General features: G+C 42.7%; 1 protein-coding gene across 2 annotated transcripts in view; it reads left to right on the top strand.

The window, feature by feature from the left end:
- The window catches only part of Pou6f2 (POU class 6 homeobox 2), a 366,558-nt gene that overhangs the window by 342,246 nt on the left and 10,085 nt on the right, over nucleotides 1–14,227 (top strand). For both annotated transcript variants that reach the window (XM_021215891.2, XM_021215890.1), the window contains exon 7: nucleotides 8,903–9,071. In XM_021215891.2, the coding sequence (XP_021071550.1) occupies nucleotides 8,903–9,071 (169 nt within the window). The remainder of the gene's footprint in view (nucleotides 1–8,902; nucleotides 9,072–14,227) is intronic.

The raw sequence follows: 14,227 nt of genomic DNA, 5'->3' as shown, positions 1-14,227 counted from the left end.
TTTTTGGCTATCAACCATATGTCAGACAGTGAGTAGGCAAGACAAGCACCATGAACTCTTCTTTCATGGAATTTACAACTTAGCAAGGAAGATGCACAGTCTTCGAAGACTTGTTCAGATATGAAACTTCACTCCGTGGCAGATGTCATGAAAAAGAAAATAAAACTGAGAGGAACATGACACCAGTGAGCAAGAGGTGCCTGATGCCAGGAAACACATCCTGGAAAACAGGGCCTGTGTCTCGGCACTACAAGTTTAATCTTGTCCATGGAAGCCATTGTTCCCAGCTAGACCCCAGGCCAGGAAGAAGTTCCTGAGAGACCCGCCTTTAAGTTAAAGACTTCTGTGCCCTGAGTTACCTTTTGTTATTTACAAGGGGCCATTTGATTGTTTGATTCTCTATCTTCAAAAGAAGCAAGCTTCTCTTTCTCACTCTGTCGCCCTAGCTAACATGGAACTTGCTGTGTAAACCAGACCTCCTTGAATACATGCAGATGCAGCTTCCTCTGATGTGCTCAAGATGTGCACGCCCACACGCAGCCCCTTTGGCTTCTTCAACCCTAATTCTGTCTGTTAGAGCCTATTCATAATTATCTCTAGGGAGAAAAACAAGACCGGCCTGCCTTCTCCAAAAATAAAATAAATTAAAATAAAAGCTATGCCAGCAAAGCCAAGTCATACATTTTCAGGAAAGTGAATTGGTTAGAAATAATTTGCACTTGATATAAAGTTGCTCCCACTCACCTTGGATTTCAAAGGCAAACAGAGGTAAAGGGCATAATCAAGGAATTCAGCCACTTTCCAACTCAGCGCATGCTAGTTGTCAGTAATATTTCCATAGTCTCTCCCAAGCATCCACAAACACTTCCAGAGCTTTCCCACACTATACTTGTCTCCCCTAGAATGAAACCTCACTACTATTGAGGAGAGAGGTGGTACTCCACTGTTAAGACCTGGAAAACTCGTGTCGGTCACAACTAGCATCCCAAATAGAGGAAGCATGCCCTTTGCAGGAGTATGTGCATGTATCTGTTATGTATGTGTGTGCATTCTGAGAATTCCAAAGTGTGACAGAAAAGAATGTGGGGAAGGTCACCCCCACCCCTCAAGTCATAGCAGGCATCAAGCCTCTTATCCTGCTCCAGGAAATGCTGAGGGAACCAAGGTGAACTAGTTCCCAAATGTCAGGAAAGTGGTAGCTGTAATTGAAACACTTTGGAGCATGAAGTTAGGCACGGGATTGGGCAAATCGTCAATAGATATGCCGGCTTGGGTACTGAGGGCAATAGCTAGGATTGTAAGCATCAAAACACTCCCAATCAAACAGGAAAAGCTTTAACCTCAGAGGTATGGCAACAGTGGTCTTTGACTTTTCTTTTAATATTACCCTTTGCATTAAAGAACTATAATATGTACAAGTATTAAAACTAAAGGATTTCTATCATTTCTCAATTTAGTCTTTTGAGTGATGTATGACAAATGCTGGATCTCAAAAGAGCGTGATTCTGACAGTAAAATATGTCATAGCTTTCAGGAGGAGAGTCCCTAACCCCTACACAAAAGGAAATCCATGTTAAAAAAAGTATAAAGCTCGCAGGTCAGATGACCCAGAGTGGGTCACTTGAAGTTTTAAATAGTACTAACCACAGGTTAAGCTTTCCATCTGCCTAACCCTGACTCAGAAGACCTGAATAAAATCTAAGAATGGAGTCTCTAGCACTCTTCGATCTAGAAGAGCCTATCAAGTTACTGTCTGAAACGCAAACAGTATTCTTTTAGAGTATACCAGTATCCAATAGTCCTAAATAAAGCTCCACAGAACCTACCAGACCAGAGATGCCTGGTGAGCAGGGCAAGGACATAAAGAACAAGATGGGAAAGAGAGCCAGAGGAAACGCTTTACATATAAAAACTGAAGGACTCAGTGGAGTTCAAAAGCAGCCTTTTGTTCCCTGCCCCAGATTTTGTGGCTGCCCCAACTTTGGAGACTCATTTGGGTCAGAGAGCAGCTCCCAATCACAGGTTTGCCCTGTGACTGAATGCATGATTTCTTCATAAACCGTCATTTTTCTCTCTGTGAGGTTTTTCTTCCTTTGACTAAACCCTAGCAAATGTTGAGGGGAATTATGGTCTCATAAGGAAAATTTGAAAAGCAAATGTTTCAACCTATACAGTGGGACACCAACTTATAAAAATTAATATACCAAGAGGTTGCCTTCCAAGTAAAGATTTGGGGGTTTTCCCTCTGAACATTCAATGCTACTAGAAAGCTGATGGAAAGCAACTGAGACAACTCAGTTCTCTTAAAATGCCAATTATCCTCTTTTTCTCAAATAAATACAAAATACTCTTGCTCATTGAAAATAGTCGTTTCCCCTTTTCAGTTACTGTGTTTTTATTAACTCACACAATTACTTGTGTCTTGTGTTTTGATGAACACACTTGCCACAGAATTGTCTGTTAACATGGCTGGCTGTGAACTCTTCAACACTACATTCATCCGAACTCCATTCTTGACCAACAAGACTAATGCTGCCATCTTATCCACCTTGTAGTATTTCAGGACAGCCAACTTAAGCCCTGCTGTCCCGTGCTTACCCTTCTTGGAAGGAGTGTAAACTTTCTTTTTCTCCCCAGTACCTCCATAGTCTCAACCCAAGATGGAGGGCAAAACCTTTTGAACATTGTTGTCAAAGTCTGCCCATGTTCCAGCTATTTACCAGGAAAAAAAAACAGCTTTTGTTCATAAGCAGGAGTCCTTCCTTGACCTGTACATTTTTTTTTTTTGTCATATCCGTGGCCTCGGAGTGGACGGTCTTCACTGTAAGACTCTTTATGAAAATCTGCAGCTTGGTGGCTATTCCAGGCAGATAGCAGATTAGAAAGTGCTTATCAACTTGACAGTGTTCTCCATACAGCATGCACCCTGAAGTGCCTTTGCCCAAGTTCTCTGACCTACAGCATCCTGTGGAATCTGAGCCACCAGCCCTTCTCTGTGATTCACCCACATACACCTCCCCACCTCTGTCACTCCCTCACCTCAGCTTTATTTCCTCAAACTATTTATCATCATGAGTCTTGAAAGACAGGGGCCAGCTCACCTCAGCCTTATCCACATCCATCCATCCCCAGCCTAGGAAAGATTAGTCAGTGTGTTCACGGCTACTGACTTCTATTTCACCATCTAAGGCACTAGGCACTCCAGAACCATCCTTGATGACACACAACACCTTCTTTACATCAGCTCCTCCTCCCCAGGATCTCTCACCTCAGTATCTCAGCTGCACAGAACTCTTTTTGTTTCAACTCTGCACTTACAATCTACCTCACATTCCCGTGTGTCCCTGCTGCGCGCAGGCGGTCGTCCCTTGTTTGTTTTGGGGTGTTCTCCTGCCTGCACATGGAAAGCTCCACTAAATCCTCTTCTAACTCCTCCCAGTCTCACATCTTCACATCTTCACAACACAACGCCTGGTACAAGCAAGATGCTTCCCTCCCCACCCACTCTCTCTCACCCCTCAGGGATTCCACCTTGGCTTTGTCAATCTTGTACATGTGAATGGGCCAGACATCCTCCACTGGCTTTTACAGGTCTGGAGGTTGTTCTTCCCACATGAAGTTCCCTGTGTGAATTTTACTGTTTCTGTGCAATCCTATTCCCAACTTGACGAGCACACTCACGTTTCTTTCATTTTCCAAGACACTTGCCACCCATGCTATTTACATTATCATGGAATTAATGAAAGATGTTTTATTCCAGAATCTAAGATTACACAGGCAAGATTCAAGGAACCAGCCATGTGGAAAAAAAAAAAAAACAAATCGCACACGCATGTGCGCACATGCACACACACACACACACACACACACACACACACACAAAATTGTCTCTAAGATACCGCCATTTCATTCTTTCTTTGTTGAGTATATAAAACACATTGGCAGTGCCAATGAGTGTTAGCAATCCCATGAAGCCACCCTGTGGGAGGTAGCATGGGGGACCAGGTCAGGCTGAGTCCTGGCTCCCTCTTGGCCATCTCATGTGTGAGACAGATATGGGGCCTCCTGTGGTTAACAAGGACTGTCTCTGACTTCTCTCATGTGCTCACTCCCCATGCACTGAGCCTTTCTGCACCTGGCTCCCAGCACCAGAAGGGCAAGGAGGTGATGAAATGAACTCAGACACAAGTCAACTACAGCTCCTTTAAGAAGCTTCACGCAGGTACAGTGAGCAGAGAATTTTATTACATAAAGGACAACACCAAATAACGTAACTTTGGAGTACTGTCGGCACCAGAACTAATTTTATCAACCAGAAGGCAATCTGTCCCTCTCTAATGTGTCCTCAGGGGATACCAGTTACCTAACAGTGTCATGTTATTTGTAAAAATATGAAGTTTTAAAGACATACGGGCCTGTAGAGAAATATCTAGACTAGAAAAATATTTTAAACTCCGTATTAGGACAGGAATGTAAGTGGGGTGTGTCCGAGTGGATAGATCCACTCTAGGGATTGGCAGCTCTGTCAGACACCTCATTGGTTCTCACATTGCTGACCAGACCATGGCTTCTGTTTTCTGACTTGCTGACTGTAGGCCCTGCACTGAGGAGGAACAATACCGTGCACTCGGATCTCAGGATCTCACCCATGGCTGGTGTGCTCTAGTTGTCTTGTCCCTGGCCAATCACTTTCTCCTCAGGAATCTGCTGCCTCATCTACAATACACCATCAACATCCAACGGAGAAACCTACTTCCAGTTATTCACAGCCTCCCCTTGCCTTTCCTAAACTGTTCCAATTCCTATGGCCAGTTATGCTTTAGGATTTTCTTGCCAATATTTAAGCAAAGCCAGTACCTTCTTCTTCTGTAAATACAGTTATAAGCATAATTTTTAAAAATTAGTATACTAAAATCATTAAATTTCGAGTATCCAGGATACAGTGCCATGTTCTTCTGAAAGCGTTGCTGTCTGCTAGGTAGAAGATAGGTCTTACTTAGGCTTCTGTTGCTCTGAGGGAACACCATGATGAAAAGAAACTTGGGGGGGGGGGAGGAGAGTTTATTTTGCCTTAGTTATGATCCATCCTCCAGTGAACTCGGGGCAGGAACTCAAAGCATGAAGCAAAGCAGAGGCCAGAGAAGACTGCTGCTTACTGGTGTGCTCCCCATGGCTTGCTCAGCCTGCTTTCTTATAGCACCCGAGACCACCAACAACCCAGAGGCGGTACCGCCCACAGTGGACTGGGTCCTTCTACCGTTCATCCAAAATAATGAACTGTACCAAGGCGTGCCCACAGAGCAATCTGGTGGGGGTATTTTCTCAATTGAGGTCCCTCCTTCCCAACTGACTCTAACTCTGTCACGTTGACAAACAAGTTGCACAGAGGTAAATGCTATGCTGCCATCAAGGTCCTCTTTTTCTGAGGAAAAGAACTTTGGGAGGAGCTGATTACATATCACACAGCTCCCTCTGAGCTCACAGATCTTCTTGAATTAACATCCAAATATCCACGGTGGCAACTGGAATCAGGAAGAAAGGTGCCATTACAATCTATTCAATTTTTCACAAGTTCAAAGCCTTTTGTTTAACTGTCTGGCAGAACTCAAGAAAGAAACCAAAACCTCAATGCCCTTAACAAATGTTCTGTCATTTGTTTGTTTGTTTGTTTTTTGAGGAAAAATATCTAAAATTCTTACAAATCTTAGATTACTCTTTCTCTTTAATTGTACATGTGTGGAGCAAGTTCTTTTAAAATATTATTTTGGTTTCCTCTTCTGCATCAATTTCTTCTTCTGCATCAAACTATCCACAAATCCCAGCTTGCCTTCATGATTCCTAAGTGACATTGTAGTGTGGCCATCCTTTTCTTGACTATGTCATGTGTATAGAAGAAATGTTTCAACTAATTACGGTCCTGTCCAGTTCCTGCATGACACTTTATCACAGCCAGAACCAATGAACTATTAATGGAATGAGAAGCCAGAGAACTTCCTCCTGACCAGCATCCCAAACCTGTAAACATGTTTTACCTGCACCAGTCTTTGGAAAGACAACTCAATATGTTAGGGGTGAAGATTGATGTAAAATATCTATCACAATTTGTGAAGTAAATTAAAATGGATTTCATCTTTACTAGGCAGCCCTACAACATAAAATTTGCTGGATTTAATTGTTGATTATGTGCTCAGCAAATTGGCTAATTACCTTAGGCAGTTGTTTGATGCCTATCAATCTGTGTTCCTCTTGTCAGTTATGACCATCTTTGGCTCAACAATCAATACTTTATTTAGAATCTCTAAGTAACAAGGGTGTTCACTTAAATGGTAACTGCAGGCAATTTCATTGGGGGGGGGAAGTGGGCATCTAGATTCTGATGATCAGAGGCCATATGGGCCAGTCATGTACTTATCATAGCCATGAGAGGCATATGTGCTGTGCAGGAATAGCTAGCAAGTATGGATATTGTCATTGACCACTGCATAGGGAAAGTGCACAGTGGGCAATAGCTTTAGGTATGTTTCTAGGACCACCCCTTACTAGAACTGCTGGAATGGCTAGAAAGACATAGGGATGTTTAAGAAACTGATAGACTAGGGTGCTAGTGATGACAAAGGAACAACCGGAATTCTGGTATTGCTGGTGTCCATGTAAAATGGACATCGATTTTGGAATTTTTTAGAAAGTTCAGCATGAATTTACAGTACAATCAGTATTTGAAGTATATTTCTACTCTAGATACTTTTTAAAAGAGAAGTATACTCACAGACTTGAACACAAATGTTTATAAAAAGCATTATTGATCATATTCTCAAACTGGAAACACCCAAATATCTACCAACAAAAAAATAGATAAAGAGTACAATGTGTGCATTGTGGAAGGGGATGCGCATCATGGCAAATGAACTACTACTTTGCTATCAAAGAGAATGAACTACTGGAGTACCCAACGGACTGGATGACTCTGTAAACAGTGTGCCAAGCAAAGTAAGGGGGCTACAAGAAGGGTGTGTCAGATGGCACCATTTCTAGAATTATACCAAATGACTCCATCATGAGAGAAAGCGGAGCCATGGTTGTCAAGGTGGAGAATTGAGGGTAGACGTGGCTTGCAAGAGGAAACTTTATAAAACAATAAAGGCATCCTGTCTTGATTATAATGACGGTTTCACAGGTCTATCCATTTCAGATCATGTTTGAAATGGGTGTGTTTTATTATGTGAAAATTGTATCTTCAAAAATGTTGGAGAATGAACACACAGAGGAGAGGCAGACGCAAATTGGAGCTGACGTGCCCAAGGCTCTTAGATATGGCAGTCAGAGGCTAATTCACTCAGAGCACAGCTCCTACTGCCTGCTTTGATTTGACTTCCAGGCTGTCCCACATTTATAAAACCTTGTCGTGCCTTTTAGTGTGAACCAAATATTGCTGACAGTTAACTAGGGTGGCTACTGCCTTCAAACTCCTTAGGGCCCTGAGCTCCTGGAACATCTTTTTAGAAGGGCAACCCAGGAAGAAGGGAGAGATCCCTCCAAGTTTTCTAGTGGAATGTTTCTCCTCTCTCCTTCCTCAACCTCTCAGAGCCAATTTCCTTGAGAGATCTTAAAGGAGTAATAAGTAAACAGACAGGAGACACAACATTCAAAAACTTTTAAAAAGTGAATTAGTTCTTCTTTGTGTCATTGTAATCATTGGCACAAACCCCAGAACCAGACTTGACATGTCTAGAGACCAGCTCTTCCACACCAGGAGGAGGATGAACCATCACACCCCAGGACTCCCCTGATCTGGCTTTCCCTCCATGGAGACAACATTAGTGTGAGAATTCAGTTAAAGAGGCCATGAACATACCCTTAATCCAGGAGCTAGCACAGAGTAAGAAAGCAGCTAAGGGTCTAGAGAGATGGTTCTGTGGCTAAAAATACGTGTTGCTCTGTGAGGAAGAGTGGCATTTGGGTCCTAGGACTTATGTCAGTTCACTCACAGATGTGTGTGACTTCAGCTTTAAAGGCTCTGACCCCTCCATAGGCACTGCATGCACGCGTACACAGACACTCACACAGAAACACACACAAACACACAGAGAGACAGAGAGAATCAATCAATCAATCAATCAAATATCTTTAAAAACTAAGTAGCAAGCCGACTGTGGTGGCTCACACCTTTAATCCCAGCATTTCAGATGCAGAGGCAGGCAGATCCCTGAGCCCTGAGTACAAGGCCAGCCTTGTCTACAGAGCAAGTTCCAGGATACCTGACACTACATAGACAAACCCTCTCTCCACCTCCATAAAAGCAGCAACTGAGACCTTCACATATTATGGGATATTCTATCTTTGCTTCAATTGCCAGATTTCTAGAGGATGTCATGTCATCAGTTTTGCATAAGGCACCCAAAACTAGAATTGAGAGAGTGGAGCTGCCAGCCTAAACTGGAACCTCCCCTACACTATCAGTTCTTCGAATGATGGGCACAGGCCCAAAGTTAAGTTTGAGCTTTGCATTTGAATTGTGTTGTTTCCATTCTACACCAGCCTGAGAAGCCTCCCAGGTGGGTGGGAATTGTGTAAACAGACAGAAAAAAACGTTCAGTCACACACTACGCCTGAGAAATGTCAAAAATTGGGTATTCTGGCAAGCCAAGTAGGGAATTAATAATATATTTAGAATTTCTAATAAAATGCCTGTCAAGCAAGCAACAACATATTATATACACAAAAATAAATAAATAAATAAATCCTGCCAGGGTATAGTGCTCTTCCCAAGAAGTAGACACTGTGTTCATGAGCATAAAATGAATCAACCCGAGATGAATGTCCATTCCCTAGCATTTCCCACGTTCCATTCATTTTGTGTTCTTTTTTTTTTTTTTTTTTTTTTTTTTTTACATCCCGTGTGTAGCTTCACCAATCTTCCCAGACATCAGTGGGTCAAGCGAGCACCCAAGGCAACCTTCTGCACCTGGCTCATGGCCAAGCAGCCACCTCTCACAGTCCCGTGCGGCAAGCTTCCTCCTCCTCTTCCTCCTCCTCCTCTTCTTCAGCTTTGAGCGTGGGCCAGTTAGTCAGCAGTAAGTATTCTTTCTGGCTCCATTTAATCATGGTATCCTTTTTATTGCCTATTGCAATCTCCTCCTCCTTCTCTCTCTCTCTCTCTCTCTCTCTCTCTCTCTCTCTCTCTCTCTCTCTCCCTGCTTCTCTCTTTCCTCCCTCTCTCCCTCATTTTCTAGGGCTGCTAGGCCAATATTGGAATGATATCTGTGCTCAAGGCCATTTGACTCCTTAGGGCAGCTGGCCCCCACAGTACACCCCTGCATTAGTGAAAGCTAGGAGCAGACTCCATTTCCAGAGGATTCTGGTGTGCTGAGCCAGACCTGCCGTTTCCAAAGGTAGAAACTGCTCAGCTTGCAGGGCCTGGGCGAACAGCTCTGAGCTGAAATATCCAACTACAGGCACTCAGCCGGAGGGTCAAGCCGCTTTCCTCTGTGTTTGAAGTCCCCTGCCATTCTGTCTGTAGGTGTCAGAGGAAATAAAAGAGAACATGCCTGTGGGTGGATATGTGAGTGAACAATGAGCCACCTTCAGTGACACATGGAGGTCGCTGTGTGGGCTGGAATCAGACGGAAATCTCCGAACAAACCATTCACAAAATAAAGCAAGCCTGAAGGCTGCCTCCCTAATAAAATGGCTATAGTCATCTATATATGGTCTGTGGAGTTGGCATATGTTCCCAGGGAAGCCAGCTTATCTGTCACACGCAAACAGCATACAACAACACATGGGACAACGGTCGGATTAAATATCATTTACTCACTTCTGTACAACCTTTACTAAATTTTCATAAGAAATCAGACAACATAAAAACACATATGCAGATCGCAACCCAACATTCATCAAGTGTCCAACAGTCATGGGTTTAAAAAGCCGCATCACTGCATACGCACCTGGGTCATAACGTGAGAATGTCTGTGTCAGTGAAGAACAGAGAAAGACCTGTTAAAGCCAGAATGTGGGGGTTTTCACACAGAACAGGCAGATCTGGTGATGCAAGGTGATGTTCCCCAAAGGAAAATAAAGCTTGCATGTTCAACAACATAGATAATGCAGACTAGAAAGATGCTGTGAGTGGGGAGGAAATGGATTGAGACACTAAGGGAGGACAGTGCCCAGGTCCTTCAGGGCACTAGCCTGGACACTTTTGGTCTCAAATGCAGCTCAACACTACACATCAGGGACACATTTGGAGTTTGCCCTTTAATCTGTCTAGACATACAACTCTGTGTTCGGTTATAACTCTTTGTCCCTGCTGAATAAATTCATTAGATAAAATTAATCTTATTATATCTTCATCCTTTTTTATAAAGAAATGCCTCATATGGCTGTTGTAGAAAAAGATTCAAATTCTACCTGAATTCAATTTTCTGTGTGTTTAAATACCCCTTTTTAAATGGCAATGGTGTGCATGTATGTGCATGTGTGTGTGTGTATGTGTATGTATGTTTGTGTGTTTATGTGTATAGAATAAGCTGTTAAGATTTGATCCTGAGAGAAAAGGAATCAAAATTCAATACAGAGAAAAAAACTACATGTAATATAAAAGTGCAAAACCACTCCACTAACGAATGCTGTCTTACAAATGTATTATTTTCAACATGTTAGGCAAATGGACAGAAAGCTGCATGGATGGACAGACAGGTGGACACGGGCTGTCTCTGGCCACTTGGCACTACTTAACAAATAAGAATTAACTTTTTTGAGCTGGGCGTGGTGGTTCACGCCTTTAATCCCAGCACTCGGGAGGCAGAGGCAGGCAGATTTCTGAGTTCCAGGCCAGCCTGGTCTACAGAGTGAGTTCCAGGACAGCCAGGGCTACACAGAAAAACCATGTCTCGAAAAACAAGAAAAAAAAAAAAAAAAAAGAATTAACTGTTTTAGAATTTAGTAAGGAAACTACTTAATAGGCCAGGTAGAATTCAGTTACATGAATTGCATTTCAATTAATGGTGAGTGACCAGCAAAACTGAGACCTGGGAGAGTGAAATTTTTCTATCCCATGCCTTGGAAGCAAAAGACATGACAGCCATATGCAAAGCCTGAGTAGGAAGAAGCCCACAGCAACTGTAGGCCCGCCGTGCATAAGAGTCTAGTGGCACCAGTAAGCATCCCAACTTTGCACACCCAGTGCTGAACTTACCACCCTTTATAGATTTGGGGAATGTTTTTAGTGATCTCCCTCCTGTGCCAAAACCCCATCACAAAAGGAATGTATGAGTCGCATATTTATAAAGCACATCCCTTTCCAGCTCAATAATTTGCTATAATGACTTATTTCAGGGCCACATGCTTGCCAGTGTGTCATGAAGCACCTGAGAAAGGATGCAGTCTCTCTGCAAGAAGTACACAGGGTAAAGTCCCAGAAGACGTGAGCACAGAAACTTCTGTCCCGGCGAACACACACGCACACGCCTGTGCGCGCGCACACACACACACACAAACACAAACACAACTAACTTATGGTTGTGCTCATCAGTCCAGAGATTCTGTTTTTGGACTAGTTTGTTTTTCTAATGACCCCCATTCTTCCTAAAGCTACCCAGGAGTCAACTAATTAGGACCCCCAAAAAGTTCCTTTCGATGAATAAATTCCAAGGAGTTATGGGGTATATTTGGAACAACAACAACAATAAAAGAAACTATTACTTGAGACTCTATAAAAGCTTTGGGAGCTATGCTCTGGACACAAAGACCAGGAATATATTTCTTATATGACAATATCACACAAACTTTGATCAGAATCATAGTTAGTGACTCTGCCACATCGCAGTCAGAGGGTGCTGTCCAATGATCCATGGGCTAAAAATTAGTATTAAAATATTTTGCTCACTCCAGGCCAAAGAATGCCCAGATAATCCCTTGACAATGATCAAATGACCCTCATATGTGATGAACTCCATGTCTGAGCTCAGAGTAACCAAGCCTTGTAGCCTGATGCCCTTCCCTTGTGCTACACTGTGCTCAGTCTGCTCAGACGAACACTGCTTCTATTAGCTGATCTTTTTTTCATGTGAATGCATATGTGGTGTGTGTATGTGTTTTCACTTGTATATAGGTGCATATGTGTGTACAGGTACATGGGCACATGTGTGTGTATGAGTGTGAAAAACCAAGGTTGATGATCCAAGACCTTCCTTGATAGATCTTCTACCTTAGTGAGTGGGATCCTCAGTCAAAGCGAGAACTCTCTCAGTGGCTGACTTGCTCTGGGAAGCCCATCTATGCCTATCTTTGCATTCTCAGGCTAGAGTTACAGGCAGCACACCGTTCCCATCTAGTATTAACATGAGCTCTGAGGATCCCCATGCTTAAGCCAGAGCTTAAGCCTACGGAGCCTAAAAATCTAAAAGAAAAATCAATGAATATCTTTTAAAACTTCCAGCTTGGTTTGAAATTTACAGTGTACTAATTTTAAATAGGTATATTTGAGGTTTTAACTGCTGGGAAGGGGGCTGTCACTTTCATTACTGTTCTTCGTATACTAGTTTAAAAAACAAAAACAACAAAACAAAAACCCCTCCTGACTTGTAAGTTTGACCCTTAGCAAAAGACCAGTAGTAGTCACTGCCACAAAACTAAAGCTGAACCTTAAAGATGAGGAGAGCTTATCGCATGGAGAAATTGTATACAGCCCAGTGACACTGCATGAAGCAGGGGCTTCTTCCAATCCACATTTTTATTCTCCAGTGCTCTCTCCCTTTTTAGAATTATTGGGTAAGCACACCCACTGTGTGCTGTGAGATCTGAAGAGCTGATGATTGTTTCTGTTTCACCTAGATTTTCATTCATTCTTCGAACGGCTTCTTTTAAAGATACATTTCATGCCTATGGTGATTCCATAAGCAGGGATCACAACAGGATGATGTTGATATTTGGTATGTTCAACTATTTAGCAGAACTCTACACAAATATCAAGGCTAACAGCAAGATGGAACAAGAAAGAAAGAAAGAAAGAAAGAAAGAAAGAAAGAAAGAAAGAAAGAAAGAAAGAAAGAAAGAAAGAGAAAGAAAGAAAGAGAAAGAAAGAGAGAGAGAGAGAAAGAGAGAAAGAAAAGAAAAGAAAAGAAAAGAAAAGAAAAGAAGAAAAGAAAAGAAAAGAAAAGAAAAGAAAGAAAAGAAAAGAAAAGAAAAGAAAAGAAAAGAGAGAGAGAGAGAAAGGTAGACAGGGAGGGAGGGAGAGAGAAAGGTAGAAAGAGGGAAGGAGGGGAGGGAGGGAGGGAGGGAGGGAAGGAGGGAAGCAGGGGAGAGAGGGAGGGAGGGAGGGAGAGAGGGAGGGAGGGAGGGAGGGAATCATAGCAACATCTGTCCTGGAATATACTGAGCCCCAGTTCCACACAGGCCCAGATACCATGCACAAAATAGGTTTGATCTCACACAGTTTGCATTCCATTTCCATAAAAAGCTCTGCTTTTTCAAGTCCTTGCATTCTGTTTTGATGTGGGAACTATCATCATACTTTTGAATCCCTGCAAATTTCCAACTCCAATATTCCTTAAATCCTTGATTTCCTCTCTAGAGCCAGGGTCCCATGAGTCCCTGCAGAGTCTGCAGAGCCATGGCCACTTTAAAGTTGACTCCTGTCCATCACTGCTATTCCTTTCAGAACTCTATTTTGTGTACAATTTAATCTTGGACAGCTTCTACAAAAGGTATCACACTTCCGCCTCCCTGCAGAGAGCCTTTACCCTAGGTTTCTGGCTAAAGTTGCTTGATCTATTTTGAGGGAGCCCTGAAGATTCCTCTTGTGGTTCTAATCAAGCCAACCCCAGATCAACTTGAAGACTAATTCTATCTTCTCCTAAGAACAAGAGGATGGAAGCAGGGTTGATCTTTCCCACTGTGGAATGTTACACACTGCTGTTGGGAGCTACAGTAATGCCCTAGGCCACCTCCACTCACTACCCCTACACCTTTTTTCTCCTCCTCAAGAAGAGTGACACATATCCCTTACCAAAGGAAACTGTTGCAACAGTAAAACAACCAGACAGTCTGAGACAAACTTTAAGGCTGTTGAGAAACTTAAGGAACAGCTAAGAACCTCCTAAAGTATCCTGCCAATGTCTGAGACCAGTCTCACAAACATATAATCAAGATACAGCTAACAAATGTCCAACAATGATTTCTTCTCTTTGGATGAAGAGACGTCCATGGGGCAAACCATGCAATGTATTTC

Source organism: Mus pahari, chromosome 16, assembly GCF_900095145.1.
Source record: "Mus pahari chromosome 16, PAHARI_EIJ_v1.1, whole genome shotgun sequence".
In the NCBI taxonomy this organism is placed as follows: Eukaryota; Metazoa; Chordata; class Mammalia; order Rodentia; family Muridae; genus Mus; species Mus pahari.
This window is presented reverse-complemented; position numbering and strand designations above follow the sequence as displayed.